Here is a 14,002-nt window from a genome sequence, read left to right as displayed (position 1 = left end):
TTGTAAGCACTAACTCTATAATCTAATTGAGACAACAGGTTTCTTCTGCTTGACAATATACGTAACTTTTCAGGGATTTTGTAAGCAGGTTTGGGTTTAATGCAATTAAAAACACAGTTAAAGTGAAAGCAGCCTAACATGTGGATATATATAATGTTTTACCTTGTAATCTGACACTGAATTTAACATCTTAAAGTCTATAAACTTCAGAATTGAATCAAAAAGACTGAATCTGGCCCCATAAGTACAGCATCACAGCATATATTACTGATCCAGGAACAGCTTGAACTTTTCCTCATAACCCTGAACATGGACAAGACACATGTAAACTGATCCCAGATATGTAGTGCGAGGTTAAATTCCCTGATCGACTCCCATTGTTTGAGCAGCAGGCTGTTACAGTGAGGTACAGTAAATGTTGTTAATGTGATGGATGAGAATCAGAGGACTGAGGCGCAGTTTTTCAGCAGCAGGGGTTTGGCGATCTCCAGGATGTCCAGGTTGGGGTCCAGCGATCTGCCCAAACCCTCCAGGACCATGATGGCAAACACCATAGACGCGAAATTACTCTCCAACTTCACCTGCCACGAGCAAACATATTTGTGCGTTGTACATTAGTACTTATTTTGCATTCAGTTCCTGTTTATGCATCTGTTCATATTATTTAATGGACCTGAGCTGACATGAACAAACACTGATCAGTTGTATTTTGATTAACTTATGTTAATAAGTTTTTCAAACTTATGTTAATAACCATTTTTCATGTTAATATTAGTTATTTAATAAAGTTATCTAATGTAAAGTGTTACCTTTTCTTTAAATCACATATTTAAAAGTGTTGTTTACTAGTTTATGATCTACTAACTTGTGCTAATAACAAACGATGCAGCCAGTTTAAGTTTGGAGTGATTTAACATCAGCTGCTCTCACCTTGTGATGGATCAGTAAACCGAAGACTCGCGACAGCAGCTCGGACACCTGAATCTACAAAACAACAGATACTGTGTGAAACATGTTTAATACCAGCAATACTGAAATCTCGTAGTAAGGACAGATATTATGAATAGTGGTCAGATGAAATTAATTTTAATGGCCGACACACACGTCTAGAGGGATATAATGCTGCTGATGCAATTTAATGCCAGAAACTTAGATGTACATGAACATGCTTACACAATATTTACACAAAAAAATATTTCAAGACAAAAAGGTGCTTTGTTAAATTTGAGAACTGACACTATTTTGAAAGATTGCTTCTGTTAAACAGCTGATCAAAATAGCCTCATATCATCAGATGAAATAGATAAATACACAACTAGTCAAAAAACAACAGCATTTATTTGAAATAGAATCTTTTGTGACATTATAAATGTCTTTACTGTCACTTTTGATCAATTTAATGCATCCTTGCTGAATAAAAGTATTAATTTCTTTAAAGAAAATTAACTTATCCCAAAGTTTTGAATGGTAGAGTATCACAGTTTCCATAAAAATATTAATCAGCACAATTGTTTTCAACACTGATTATAATAAAAAAAAAAATCAGCATATTAGAATGATTTCTGAAGGATCATGTGACACTGAAGACTGGAGTAATGATGCTGAAAATTCAGCTTTGATCACAGAAATAAATTATATTTTACACTATATTCACATAGAAAACACTTATTTTAAATTGTAATAATATTTCACTGTTTTTACTGTATTTTTGATCAAATAAATGCAGAAAAAAACATAAAAAAAAATCATAATTATTCCAAACTTTTGCCAACATAGATCTATAAGTAATTATGGAAGTGATAGAGGTGTGTGTGTATCTCCGTACCTTTCCCAGGGAGAGCGTGTCACTGAGCGCATGATCCACTAGTTCAGCCATTTCCTTCTTGAAACGCATCACATCCTGGCACTCATTGGCACGGGCGTGATGAAGGATTAGCTCTGCAACTCGCTCGCCCTGGCAACACAAGAACATCAGGTTAATGTTGGTATCAACTAAAACTAAAGGCTGGAAGACACTACATACACTTGCTGACTTTGTAAATGGTTTCAGAGAAAACCTGAGCTGAGGATCAAACACTACCACACAGTTATTCTGAACTGAAACATGTGCCTCGTAGCTATGAAAATGAAAACAAAATGTGTTCTGAAATCCGCTTAAAATATCAATCATGTTTGATCTCCTCCGACTAGATGGAATCAAAGTCTAAAGCTAAAAAATCTGAGTCTGTGCCCAATCCACACTTTTTTTACTAAATCTGTCTGTATTCCAGTCTTAAAACTAAAGCTATTAAAAAGTGTTTTAGGTAATTGAAACGAAGCTGAAGTTAAATAAAATATTAGATGAACTAAAAATGGGCAACTAACTAAACTAAATAAGTTAAAGTACTAAATTACTCAAACTAAGATGGAAATAAAAACATATTAAACATAATAAACATATTTAAAAAAAAAAAAAAAAAAGAACAAAAACTAATAAAAAAAAAATAAAAAAAAAATGACAAAAGAACTAACAAAATCACTAAATAAAAGTCTCTTCTGCTCGTCAAGGCTGCATTTATTTGATTAAAAATGCAGTACAATCAGTAAAAATTGGGAAATATTATTATAATTTAAAATAACTGTTTTCTATGTAAATATATATTAAAATGTAATTTATTTCTGTGATCAAAGATGTATTTTCAGCATCATTACTCCAGTCTTCAGTGTCACATGATCCTTCAGAAATCATTGTAATATGATGATTTGATGCTCAAGAAACATTTATGATTATCATCAATGTTGAAAACAGTTGTGCTGCTTCATAATTTTGTGAAATCATGATACTCTACCATTCAAAACTTTGGGATAAGTAAATTTTCTTTAAAGAAATTAATACTTTTATTCAGCAAGGATGCATTAAATTGATCAAAAGTGACAGTAAAGACATTTATGAAAATAAAAGAATTTAAAATATTAATATTAATACTGTTAATAATAATGTTTTTTGAGCAGCAAATCATCATATTAGAATGATTTCTGAAGGATCATGTGACACTGAAGACTGGAGTAATGATGCTGAAAATTCAGCTTTGATCACAGGAATAAATTACAATTTAACATGTATTCACATAGAAAACAGTTATTTTAAATTATAATAATATTTCACAATTTTTACTGATTTTACTGCATTTTTAATCAAATAAATGCAGCCTTGGTGAGCAGAAGAGACTTCTTTCAAAACATTAAAAAAATCGTAAATAATACTAAAATAACATTGATGCCGACTTCAACAAACACTTCTTCAACATTTCAGGATGGAATCACTTGAAATGTGGCTCTTAGTACATTCACATTCAGTACTGTCAATGTAAGAAGCACAATCCACATCTGTCCTTTACCTGCTTGAGAACGACGGCGGTGAACACGGCTCTGAAGTTGCGTTGATCCGCCTCACTGAGCTGCGCCACGATGCCCGCGTCCAGTAGCACCAGCTGCAGGGCCGGAGGAGTCGGTCTCATGCTGACCACCACAGTGTCCCACAGGTCCGTCAGAGTGGCCCTGTCCTGGGGACCCTCTCCTCGCCCACCCTGCACCAGGATGTTCCCGGGATGGAGGTCCCCGTGGACGAAATTATCCACAAACACCTGCCAGAGATGACCACAAGTTAGACAGACTTCAGTGTAACAAACACACAAAACGAATCTGGTGATTGTTTAACAAACCATTTTCAAAAGAAGGTCGACGCCCATCCTTGCGATTCTCTGCTTGACTCCTGCTGGGACGTCGGCGCTCATGTACTTTGAGATGGGTTCACTCTCCTACAAGAGCACAAATCAAAGCGTTAGTTCTTCTCAGTCAAATAAAATAGGATAATTATGCAATATTAAAATGATCAGGAGCACTGCCATTTTTACCTCATACGTTTCTACCAACACAGTCCTTGTGACGAACGGTCTGAGGGGTGTCGGAAACTTCACGTATTCCAGATCTTTGAAATTTTTTTGGAACTTTTCGATGTTCTGGGCCTCAAACCGAAGATCGATCTGCATCAAATAGGATGTTAAAGCACAAAAACACTTGGTCGCCATGAAGCAGTGTTATTTTAGTATCATTGAGACTATTATAGTCAGTGTTTGAGGTAACCGTTACAAGTAACGCAAGTTATGTAATCCGATTACTTTTTTCAAGTAACTAGTACAGTAACACATTACTTCCATGATCCAATTCAACCATACGAATAAGCAAAATAACTTTAGATAAACATTACATGTGTTTAATTTTTTTGTTTTTATTGCTGAAGAGTGTTGAACTTTCTTCTCCTGCGGCACAGCTGAAAGGTTTATTTGAGCTGCGCCCTCAACTGTACAGACATGAATTTGCATTTCCTTTTGCATTTGCACTTTTGATGTGAAAGGGTCTTTACATTTGCCAAAAAACTTTTTTGTTATTAAAAAAACCAAACAAGCAAGCCCAGTTATTATTTAGGGATTAGTTACTGTTTTAGGAAGTAATGCAATATTGTAATGCATTACTTTTAAAAGTAACTTTCCCAACACTGATTATTTTATTTTTTTTAGTATTTTGAATTAGTATTTTTTTTTTAATGAATTTTCTGGGGTTTATTGTTTTGTTTTTTCATTTTTATTATTTTTTAAAATATGTCTATATAGTTTTTATACATTTTATTTCAGTTATAGTTTTAGTTATTTTAGTACATCAAGTTAAACTACATGGAAATTAAAGATGTTGCTTTGGCAAGTAGCTGAAAAAAAAAAAAACTTATTTTATTTCATTTAAAGTCGGCATGAAATCAAAATTGACCCTGTTTACTTCTTTAGCGTACATTATTAGTCTTGTGGTAAACAATTCATCGGTGCAAATGAATAAAGGCACAATATGTAGGATTTTTGGATTAAAATAATGTTATATATTTTGTTGACTTGTGTACTTAAATTATCCCAAATGTTTCCAAGAATGTTTAAATCCAGAGAAATAAGCAATTTTAACCAGGACACAGACCGTGTTCGTGCGGCGCCGATCAATGACATCATACCCACGTTACCCTCAGTTTCCGGTTTTATTTTGTAGAAACCATGGAAACACTAAAGACGCTTTCATATATTATGTGTTTTATTAGACAGGAGAGCAACTGTTTGGATACATTCATCGACAGAAAACTTAATGTTTAAATCTCGTTTTCTTGATTTACTGCGAGTACCATGTTTTACCATGACTAATATGGATCTAGCTTACTGCAGTTTGCAAGAAGTGTCTCATAGCAGCCGCCGAGCGAACGCAGAGTAGCATTATAACAAATTTTAATACTCAAATGTGTCTAATATGATAAACAGCGCTGCGTTACCCCACATACGATTGACCAGAAGAAGCGGAAGCGGCGACTGCGGCATAATAAAAGTCCCTCTGCTCTCGAGACGTGTGTCGCTCGTCTCTCATTAGCAATTGCTCCAGCATTAGCTCATCCATGAATATGATTTCTGCGTGAGTCCCATCGGATTCTTTTTCACCGGCTGTAGACGTAGAGACAACACCTCCCATGATTCCGCAAAATCAAGGCATCATCAAGCTACGCCTTTGTTTTGAATAAGCGACCTCTAGTGGCAAAAAACTACATATTGTGCCTTTAATCCACAAAATGCTGTGAGCTTTGATAATGAGCTGAATGGAACGCCTACTTTTCTAGACCAACAAAACAAGCCAATTCAACATTTACTAATACATTATTAAAATCTTGTTAACATTAGTTAATGCACTGTGAACTGACATGAACAAACAATGAACAGCTGTATTTTCATTAACTAACTCTAACGAAGATTAGTAAATACAGTAACAAATGTATTGCTCATGGTTAGTTCATGTTAGTTAATATATTAACTAATGTTTAACTAATGAACCTTATTGTAAAGTCTTACCATTTTATTTCAAGTAACGAAAATGCTTCTTATGGTTTCAGAATAGGTTAACTGCCATGAAGGAACGTTCTTCATAAAGCATCAGTACCTGTTTGGTCATGAGCTTCTCAAATTCATCTACAATCTCAGGCAGGCTGAGCCACTTGACGCCGGGCAAACAGTTGAGGAATAAACTTCCAGCTTTCATTAGGATCAGATCGATCTGGACCTGCTGCCTGATTCCTGGATGAAGAACCTGATTGAAGAAAAAAAGAATAATGATGATCATATTAAAAATCCTCATAACAACAGGGAAAAAAGACAAAAAACACTAACCAATAAAAACACAAACCCATATATAAATATAAACAACACAATTAATACAGATTTATAGCCGTTTTTTTTGCTTGTCTACCATCCCTAATCCTCTGTTCGGGTCATTTTTGACCCAAAAAAAGGACACTGAAGACTAGAGTAATAGCTGATGAAAATTCAGCTTTGATCACAGAAATAAATTATATTTTCAAGTATATTCAAATAGAAAACCATTATTTTAAATTGTAATAATATTTCACAATATTACTATTTTTTCTGTATTTTTGATCAAATAAATGCAGGCTTGATGAGCGGAAGAGACATTAAAAATAGTAATGTTTACAAACTTTTGACTAGTACTGTATATATTTACCAATACCAAAATACCAAAATAAATGCAGAGGTAACAGGGTAAGACTATAAATAAACATTAAATTAAAAAAAAACATTTTACCATGAAAATCTGTAGTATTTCTGTGCAAAAATATGGTATACACAAATAAATTTCACTGGGAATTGACTGGAACATGAAAAATATTCAAATTGAGCCAGATGATTGGACGGGTTTAAAAAGCAAGAAAGTAAATATGATCTTTACCTTAACTGCCACAGGAATCAGACGCTCTTCCTCAGGGTGTTCGTCTGGACGAGGTCTCTCTGTCTTGATATCCACCGTCTCCTCCTCATCTTTATTCATCTCCCAGATGTCGCTCAAAGCTCCTCCCAGACCGGGGATCTCCCAGGCTTCTAGGAGATTCTTCTTCTCCAGTTCCTCCACCAGCTGCTGGAACGCCGGATCTTCCACGCTCGCCACCTTGGCTTTGGCGCGGTACACCTGTGCCACGCACCCCGACCCCACAGGCTCCTTACTGTCAAACACAAACATCTGCCTCCATCCTTCCCCAAACGCCCTCCTCAGACAGAGCTTGGTGTGAATCCAGGGATGGGGCTTTACTTGCACATGAAGCCTTGAGAAGCGGTCGCAGAAGTCCTGCGAGAAGAGGTCCCGTCTGGTGCTGGCCCACTGGCCCAGTTTGATAAAAGTAGGTCCAGATGTTTCCGTGACCCAAAGCAGGGCGTCCAACCAGTGGGACGCCCAACGTTGTGATAGTAGAGTCAGAGGATACAGAAGAAGAAGGGGGCTGAACTTCAGATAAAGCACCAATGCGCGGAGTCCCAGACGCAAGACGAATACTAACCTGTGGATTTGCACTCGGGCGATTGACTTCCTCTCTGTGGTTCTCTGCTGATGGACGGCTTCCTGGCCTGTGGCGTAAGTGATGCCACATGCAGTCCAACAGAAGAGTCCCACTTTGGGGGTTTGAGATAAAAGACGAGTACCTTTGACAAGAAACACTCTACGGGACGGTATTCGAATCGATACCCTGTGCACAATGCACCTGAAGTTCTGGAGCAGGTGCTTTGCGCAGAAAGCAGACATTTTTGATACAGTTATTATTATTATTATTATTTACACATTCAGCAGTTGCTTTAGGTAATTCTATTAAAATTTCTGTTCAGATTTGAAATCACATGAAGATCATGCATACAGTATCTAGAATGATTAATAAACATTTACTTTTACAAATGGGAAATTATTTAGTGCAAAAAATCTACTTGTACACATACACAGCAATGATAAACCTTTATATCTACGATGTTAAGTTATAATATTATACACAGAAAGATTCAAATTACAGCAGCACATACAAACATGTAATCAAATTGTAATTTTTCGCCGACAGAGCTCTGATACAGTGGTGTTTCGCGTTATTTTCTCATTGTACCTCCACATTTCAACGCGAATTCAGGTGAATTCATTCAAACGTTGGTTATGAAATGTTGCTCCTCTCCTCGGGTCCGGCTGATAAATCCTTCCGTGTGATTCTCAACATCAGTTCCGCAGCTCGGTGGACATGGAAAAGATTTGTTCATTTATTGATTAATAAAGTATATGTTATATTTAAAACTCAATAAATCATCAGCTCAGCAGTAATTAACACAGGACAGTAAGAAATGTAAGTAGTCATTGAGTTGCATTTAGTCCTAATTCAGTTGAATTACAATTAAATTGAAACACACGAATAATAAAATAAAGTAAATAAATAAACAAAACTAAATTTTCGTATTTTTAATATGAAATATATATTGCAGTTTTGTTTGTTATTGTCCCACTTTTTTGTATTTTTAACGTTTTTTTATTATTGTTATTACCATTATCATAGTTGTTGTTGTTTATATTAGTAATTATGTATTACCCCTCTTGTACTATAAATTTTACATTTTCAAGATTAATAAATGACACTTTATTTCTTAGTCTTATATGTCAATATGTTAATTAGTCATATTTAAATATGCACTGCATGCATCAGACCATAAATATATTATAATAAATAAATATATCATAATAAATAGCTTTATAGTAATTAAAGGACGTACCGGAAATCCAAATGTATTTTTCAAAATAGCAGTCGGATTATTTTCGTTCCACAACACAGCGTCTAAAGAGAATTGACACTCTCACGCTCTCATGCTCAGTTTTCTCACCGTTTTGGCGCTCTTTAATGTGCTTCAGTTCAACTGACACGTCAATCGATCATCCTCTTTACTACTAGTTATAGCACGAAATAAACATGAATGAACGTCAAAAGGTATGTTGAAAGAAATGTATCATGTCTCAGATAATCGCTCAGTCTGTGTTTTAACCGCGGAAAGACGTCAAAACAGCATATGTAACGTACCGTTACATTTACCTCAGGAAAGCCATTCAAAGACCATAACATAGTTAGCTAGAAAAATTAACTGTAGAGACAGGCATTTTGCCAAATATATGCACTATTTTACATATTCATTCTATTTTTACTCTTATATCATTAAAAAATAACGTTATTATTATAAAAACTGCCTTATATTAATTGTAATGTACCAGCTGTCAGGGTTCCCTTAGTTTACAGCATTAGGCTACTTGAGAGAGATTTTTTGTCTTTGAGAAAAATTAACATGTACGATATTTATTTATTGAAACGAGATCGGAATCGAATCGCAAGCTTATGAATCAACCCCTTCGATCCATAATTCTCAATCCAAACTGAACTCAAAAGTTGGCAGCCCTGAATAAGTGAAACCCTTTTAAAATTATTAAATGTAAAGTTTACTGGTATTTGTTTGTTTGTCTATGAATATTTCCTATCCTTGTCATAGTATGTTTCAGTAAGTTATTCTAGTCAACTGTACTCAAAGATTCTCATTCACTTGACTTGATTAACTCGACTCGAAGATCAGTCAGTCAGTCAATTTTTTATTTTTTTATTTCTGACCAAAGAGCATTTTCACAAACAAGCACTCAATCCAGACACTAATTTTCTCTGTGTTTCCCTTCATTATGCTGTAGGGGTCGCTGTAATGACTGTGTTTTGTCATTATGACTGTGAAGTCAACAACTTTTCCTCCTCCTCATCCTCTTCCTCTCTCGTACATCAAAGAAACACATTATGAAGCAGGTAAAACACAGACCTGATAATTAGTGTTTTTGATTTTATCTTGACGTTTCTGCTTCTCTGTTATAGCTTGTTATGCTGTGGATGATGTTTCTTTATTTAGAAAGGTCATATTTAAACACACATGTGCATTTCTCATTCAGATGTTGCAAAACTCTGAGATCCTTCAATTACTGCTTTCTGTTAACACTTTAGTGAACTAAATGACTTTTACAATTCACTTTGCTTCAAGATTTGCTTTGAATTCAGCTTTGCAGCCCGAGTTAATCCAGCACAAAAGCTTTATAACAGCAACAAAAGACACTGATTACATTAAGTCCGCAAACTCTCCAGTTAAATCTGTGCGTAACTCGATCTCTGGAGTCTATCTCCTCCTCCTCTCTTGAAGTCGAGCCAAGACTGTCCTTCACATCGGATCCTCAGAGACCCTCAGTCTCACGTTAAAACCGTCCCACTGCGGGCAGGAAAAACGCATCGCTCCAGGGGCCTCAACTTGAAACCATAGTGTAAACATGTGACGTAGAAACATGGTTGTGCGTGCCAATGTAAAGCAAAACAATCTGATTTTAATAAGCTCTTATAAAACTTACTTGATATTAATCTAAAGTGAATCAGTTAGCTCACCAAGGCTGCATTTATTTGATTAAAAAATACTGTAAAAATATGTGAAATATTATTAGAATTTAAAGTAGCTGTTTTCTACGTGAATATATGTTCAAATGTAATTTATTCCTGTGATCAAAGCTGAATTTTCAGCATCATTACTCCAGTCTTCAGTGTCACATGATCCTTCAGAAATCATTTTAATATGTTGATTTGTTGCTCAAGAAACATTTCTGATCATTATCAATGTTGAAAACAGTTGTGCTGCTTCATATTTTAATGATAACCATGATACTTTTGCTTCTGGAGTCTTTGATAAAAGTTTAAAAGATTTAAAATAGAATCTTTTATAACATTATAAATGTCTTTACTGTCACTTTTAATCAATTTAATGCATCCTTGCTGAATATAAGTACTAATTTCTTTATAAACAAAAATCTTACTGACCCCAAACTTTTAAACGGTGGTGTTTAGGCCTATATATCTCTATGTTCTCTTTAAGTCTACTGTATGTATGGACTCATTTGTGTCTATTTTAATTTCTCCATCTGACATAATGTCAATAAACATAGCTGAGAACTGTGAGCTATAAAAGAGTCATTTCTGAGCAGAATTCGTGACCCCAAAAACAATCTCGACACCCAAGACACACATAAAAAATGTCTGAAAGTCATTTTGCATTCGATTTGTACAGTTTGATGTAATAAAACTGAAGTACTGTGTGACTTTGTGTTAAGAAAGTGGACATGTTCACAGTTAATGTGATGAACTAAAAAGACATTGTAAAGCAATAACACTCATACCAGGGGCATCACTGGGCCCATTTTAGGAGGGCTTTAGCTCCCCTAAATGTCCACCTAGCCCTAAATTTTCGATTAACTCCGTGATATGTACACTAATTCGTAATCGCCTCACTCCCCTTATATGAAACCGGCGACAGGCTCCGGCTCATCCCTGTATTTTAGTCTGCGTTATTCAGCATGTGTTTCAATCCGTAACAGCAGCATGTGTGCATTTATTGATAGATTGTTATGATATCTGCATCTGTGTTGTTCTTTGTCATAAATGCAGTTTACATAATATGATGCAGGAGCAATTCAAGACGGTTTCCCATCCACTGTAAAATCTGGGCTTATTTATACTACTAAAGACGTATTTAAAACAGTTCATGTCACTACAGTGGTTCAACCTTAATGTTATGAAGCGACGATAATACCTTTTGTGTGCCAAAAAAACTAAACTCTAGCGATTTCAAAACACTGCTTCATGAAGCTTCGAAGCTTTACGAATCTTTTGTTTTTAATCAGTGGTTCGGAGCGTGTATCAAATCACGTGATTTCAGTAAACGAGGCTTCGTTACTTCATAAGTGTTTCGAAATTTCAGTGGTTCACCACTGGGGGGCGTGACTTTGGCAGTTTGATACGCTCTCCGAACCACTGAAACAAAGATTCGTAAAGCTTCGAAGCTTCATGAAGCAGTGTTTTGAAATCGCCCATCACTAGATATTGTTGAATAAAGTCGTTATTTTGTTATTTTGGGGGACAAAAAGTATTCTCGTCGCTTCATAACATTAAGGTTGAACCACTGTAGTCACATGATCTGTTTTAAATATGTCTTTAGTAGCTTTCTGGGCATCTGAAAGTGTTAATTATCTTGCTGTCAATGGAGGCCTCACTGAGCCATTGGATTTTATCAAAAATATCTTAATTTGTGTTCTGAAGATGAACGAAGGTCTTACGGGTGTAGATCGAAATGAGGGTAATTAATGACAAAACTAAATTAATGAACTAACCCTTTAAAAGTGTGTTTGTTTTCCACCAGGTGACAGAAATCCTCCACTAAAGCCCCAGGGCTTGGTTGCCACCTTGTGGATAAACTAATTACTGCAACAACAAAAAAAAATTAAATGCGCATGTACAAGTACATGCGGTTACAAAAATCCGGCAGTGCGTGTACAGTACGTCCGTACTCTTTTGATGACGAAATTTGCACTGTAATCTGACCCTCGCATACGCATAAAAAGTGAAGTATACTTTGGGCTTAAGCCATGGCACATTTTCCATGTTATCTCCATGAATGAAAATGATAAATGTAGATCTTATTCAAAGTTAATTTTACTCCAAAAATGTAGTTAAAAAATAATAGTGTTTAAATCATTACATGTGTCAAAAAAATATATCCTTAAATCTAGAGGAGACGTGTGAGAAGGAAAAACAGAATAGACTTAAGCAAAAGTGATTGATTTGATTTCTATTTCATCTCATTTCTGTTATGGGAGAAACAGTTGAGATCTCATTTGTGATTATTCTTTGCTGCAGGTAGATTTTTAAGAATGGCTGAAGTTCATGCGGATGGATTGAATTTTTTTGTGCTCTAGTCGACTTTTAAAGCAGGACACTTCATCTCCACAGTAACCAGGCATCCAATCACTCGTCCAGCTGCAGATTAGTTCAGCAGTGGGGGGTTTGGAGGAGGAGAAAGACTCCGATGGGAAAGAGGAGGGGAGGGAGGGGGGTCCTGGCTACAGGAGGGAGGGGTGGGAAAAGAGAATCAGAGAGAGAAGGAAGGCAGAAACACTGGAGAGAGATAAAGTTGCCTGCAGCTGGAGTTTGAGTCTGTAAGAGCGACCGTGCTGCTTTACTTCTGCTCACAGGCTGTTTGCAGGACACACGGGGACTGGCTGGGGAAAAAAGAGGATTTAATCAGCTGAAGTGTGTGCTTGAGAAGGAAAAGAGAGGAGAAGGGAGGAGAAGAAGGGAATAGCTGCTCAGATCATGAGAGTGGATGCCGTCTTTCCTGGGGTCAGATTTCACAAAATGAGAGACCACTGCACTACTGCAGGGCGCAAGCAACAGAGCAAGGTATGTGTGTGTGTGTGTGTGTGTGTGCGTGCGTGGGTTTACTTAGCTATACTTTGGGAACAAAATTGCCTCTGACAAAACCAAATTTGCATTTGACAAAACCTCCCTCCATGGTGAAAATGATTAAAAAATACAGGTAAATAATGTTATTTTTTTCTATTCTAAAAATAAAAAGATAAAGAAAATAAATATATTAAAAAATAAGGAAAAATCTAGGAAGTCTGTAGTCATTATAATTAGTTTTAAACATATATTAAAACTTATGAAAAAAAATAACACATAAATAGTCTGTAGTCATAATTAGTTTAAATTATATATATATATATATATATATATATATATATATAAAGTCTATGGTATGTCCTCATTTAAATAGCTAACTGAACTTATGTGTGTTTGTAATGTGCATTGTTTGCATTTTTAATGTATGAAGTTTAATGTAGTACAACTAGAACAAGTTAAACAAGCTGTTTTGTTTTTGAAGTGATTGTAGTTTGTTGTTCAAAGGCTGAAAGTTCAAAGTTAACTAGTAATGGGAAATGTATGTTAATTGGTGCATTCCTGGCTTAGAAGCGAGAGCACGAATAGATAGATAGAGCGTAATTGAATAAGTGCTGCTAGTGATTTTATCCAGGAGAACAATAGCTCTACTTCTCTGAACAGCTGAGAGGAGAGAGGGATATAAACAAAAGCATTTCGGCCAAGCTGAATAAGAAAAATACAAATATGCTTGACGGTTTACAGGATTAGTTCACTCCAGAATTAAGATTTCCTGATAATTTACTCACCCCCATTTCATCCAAGATGTTTATGTCTTTCTTTCTTCAGTGGAAAAGA

At 35.6% G+C, this 14,002-nt stretch overlaps 2 protein-coding genes across 3 annotated transcripts in view; one reads left to right on the top strand and one right to left on the bottom strand.

Annotated features, from left to right (window-relative positions):
* Positions 1 to 76: 76 nt before the first annotated feature.
* Positions 77 to 8,122, bottom strand: adck2 (aarF domain containing kinase 2). Its single transcript, XM_051884183.1, has 8 exons — positions 6,802 to 8,122; positions 5,998 to 6,144; positions 3,894 to 4,022; positions 3,702 to 3,797; positions 3,378 to 3,623; positions 1,826 to 1,954; positions 931 to 984; positions 77 to 581 (listed from the first exon to the last, which is right to left on the bottom strand). The coding sequence occupies exons 1-8, from the start codon at positions 7,642 to 7,644 to the stop codon at positions 441 to 443; spliced, it is 1,785 nt and encodes a 594-aa protein (XP_051740143.1). The 5' UTR covers positions 7,645 to 8,122; the 3' UTR covers positions 77 to 440.
* A 588-nt stretch (positions 8,123 to 8,710) lies between these two features.
* si:dkey-82f1.1 (DENN domain-containing protein 2A) overlaps positions 8,711 to 14,002 on the top strand; it is a 48,471-nt gene continuing 43,179 nt past the window's right edge. Inside the window, exons 1-2 of one of the 2 annotated variants that reach the window (XM_051884182.1) lie at positions 8,711 to 8,854; positions 9,595 to 9,703. The gene's annotated coding sequence lies outside the window, so the exon portion shown is untranslated. Of the gene's footprint in view, positions 8,855 to 9,594; positions 9,704 to 12,850; positions 13,166 to 14,002 lie in introns of those variants that run through there. The other variant, XM_051884181.1, reaches the window with a different exon arrangement.

The sequence above is a fragment of the Ctenopharyngodon idella genome, chromosome 24 (genome assembly GCF_019924925.1).
Source record: "Ctenopharyngodon idella isolate HZGC_01 chromosome 24, HZGC01, whole genome shotgun sequence".
Taxonomy (NCBI): domain Eukaryota; kingdom Metazoa; phylum Chordata; class Actinopteri; order Cypriniformes; family Xenocyprididae; genus Ctenopharyngodon; species Ctenopharyngodon idella.
This window is presented reverse-complemented; position numbering and strand designations above follow the sequence as displayed.

What these genes read in the sequence shown, in the direction of transcription:
- adck2 (XM_051884183.1), bottom strand. Translation starts at nt 7,644, where the DNA reads ATGTCTGCTTTCTGCGCAAAGCACCTGCTCCAGAACTTCAGGTGCATT. An exon ending in TGATTCCTGTGGCAGTTAAG is followed by an intron (nt 6,145 to 6,801) that starts GTAAAGATCATA and finishes TTCTTCAATCAG; the next exon opens with GTTCTTCATCCAGGAATCAG. An exon ending in TCGACCTTCTTTTGAAAATG is followed by an intron (nt 3,624 to 3,701) that starts GTTTGTTAAACA and finishes CATCTCTGGCAG; the next exon opens with GTGTTTGTGGATAATTTCGT.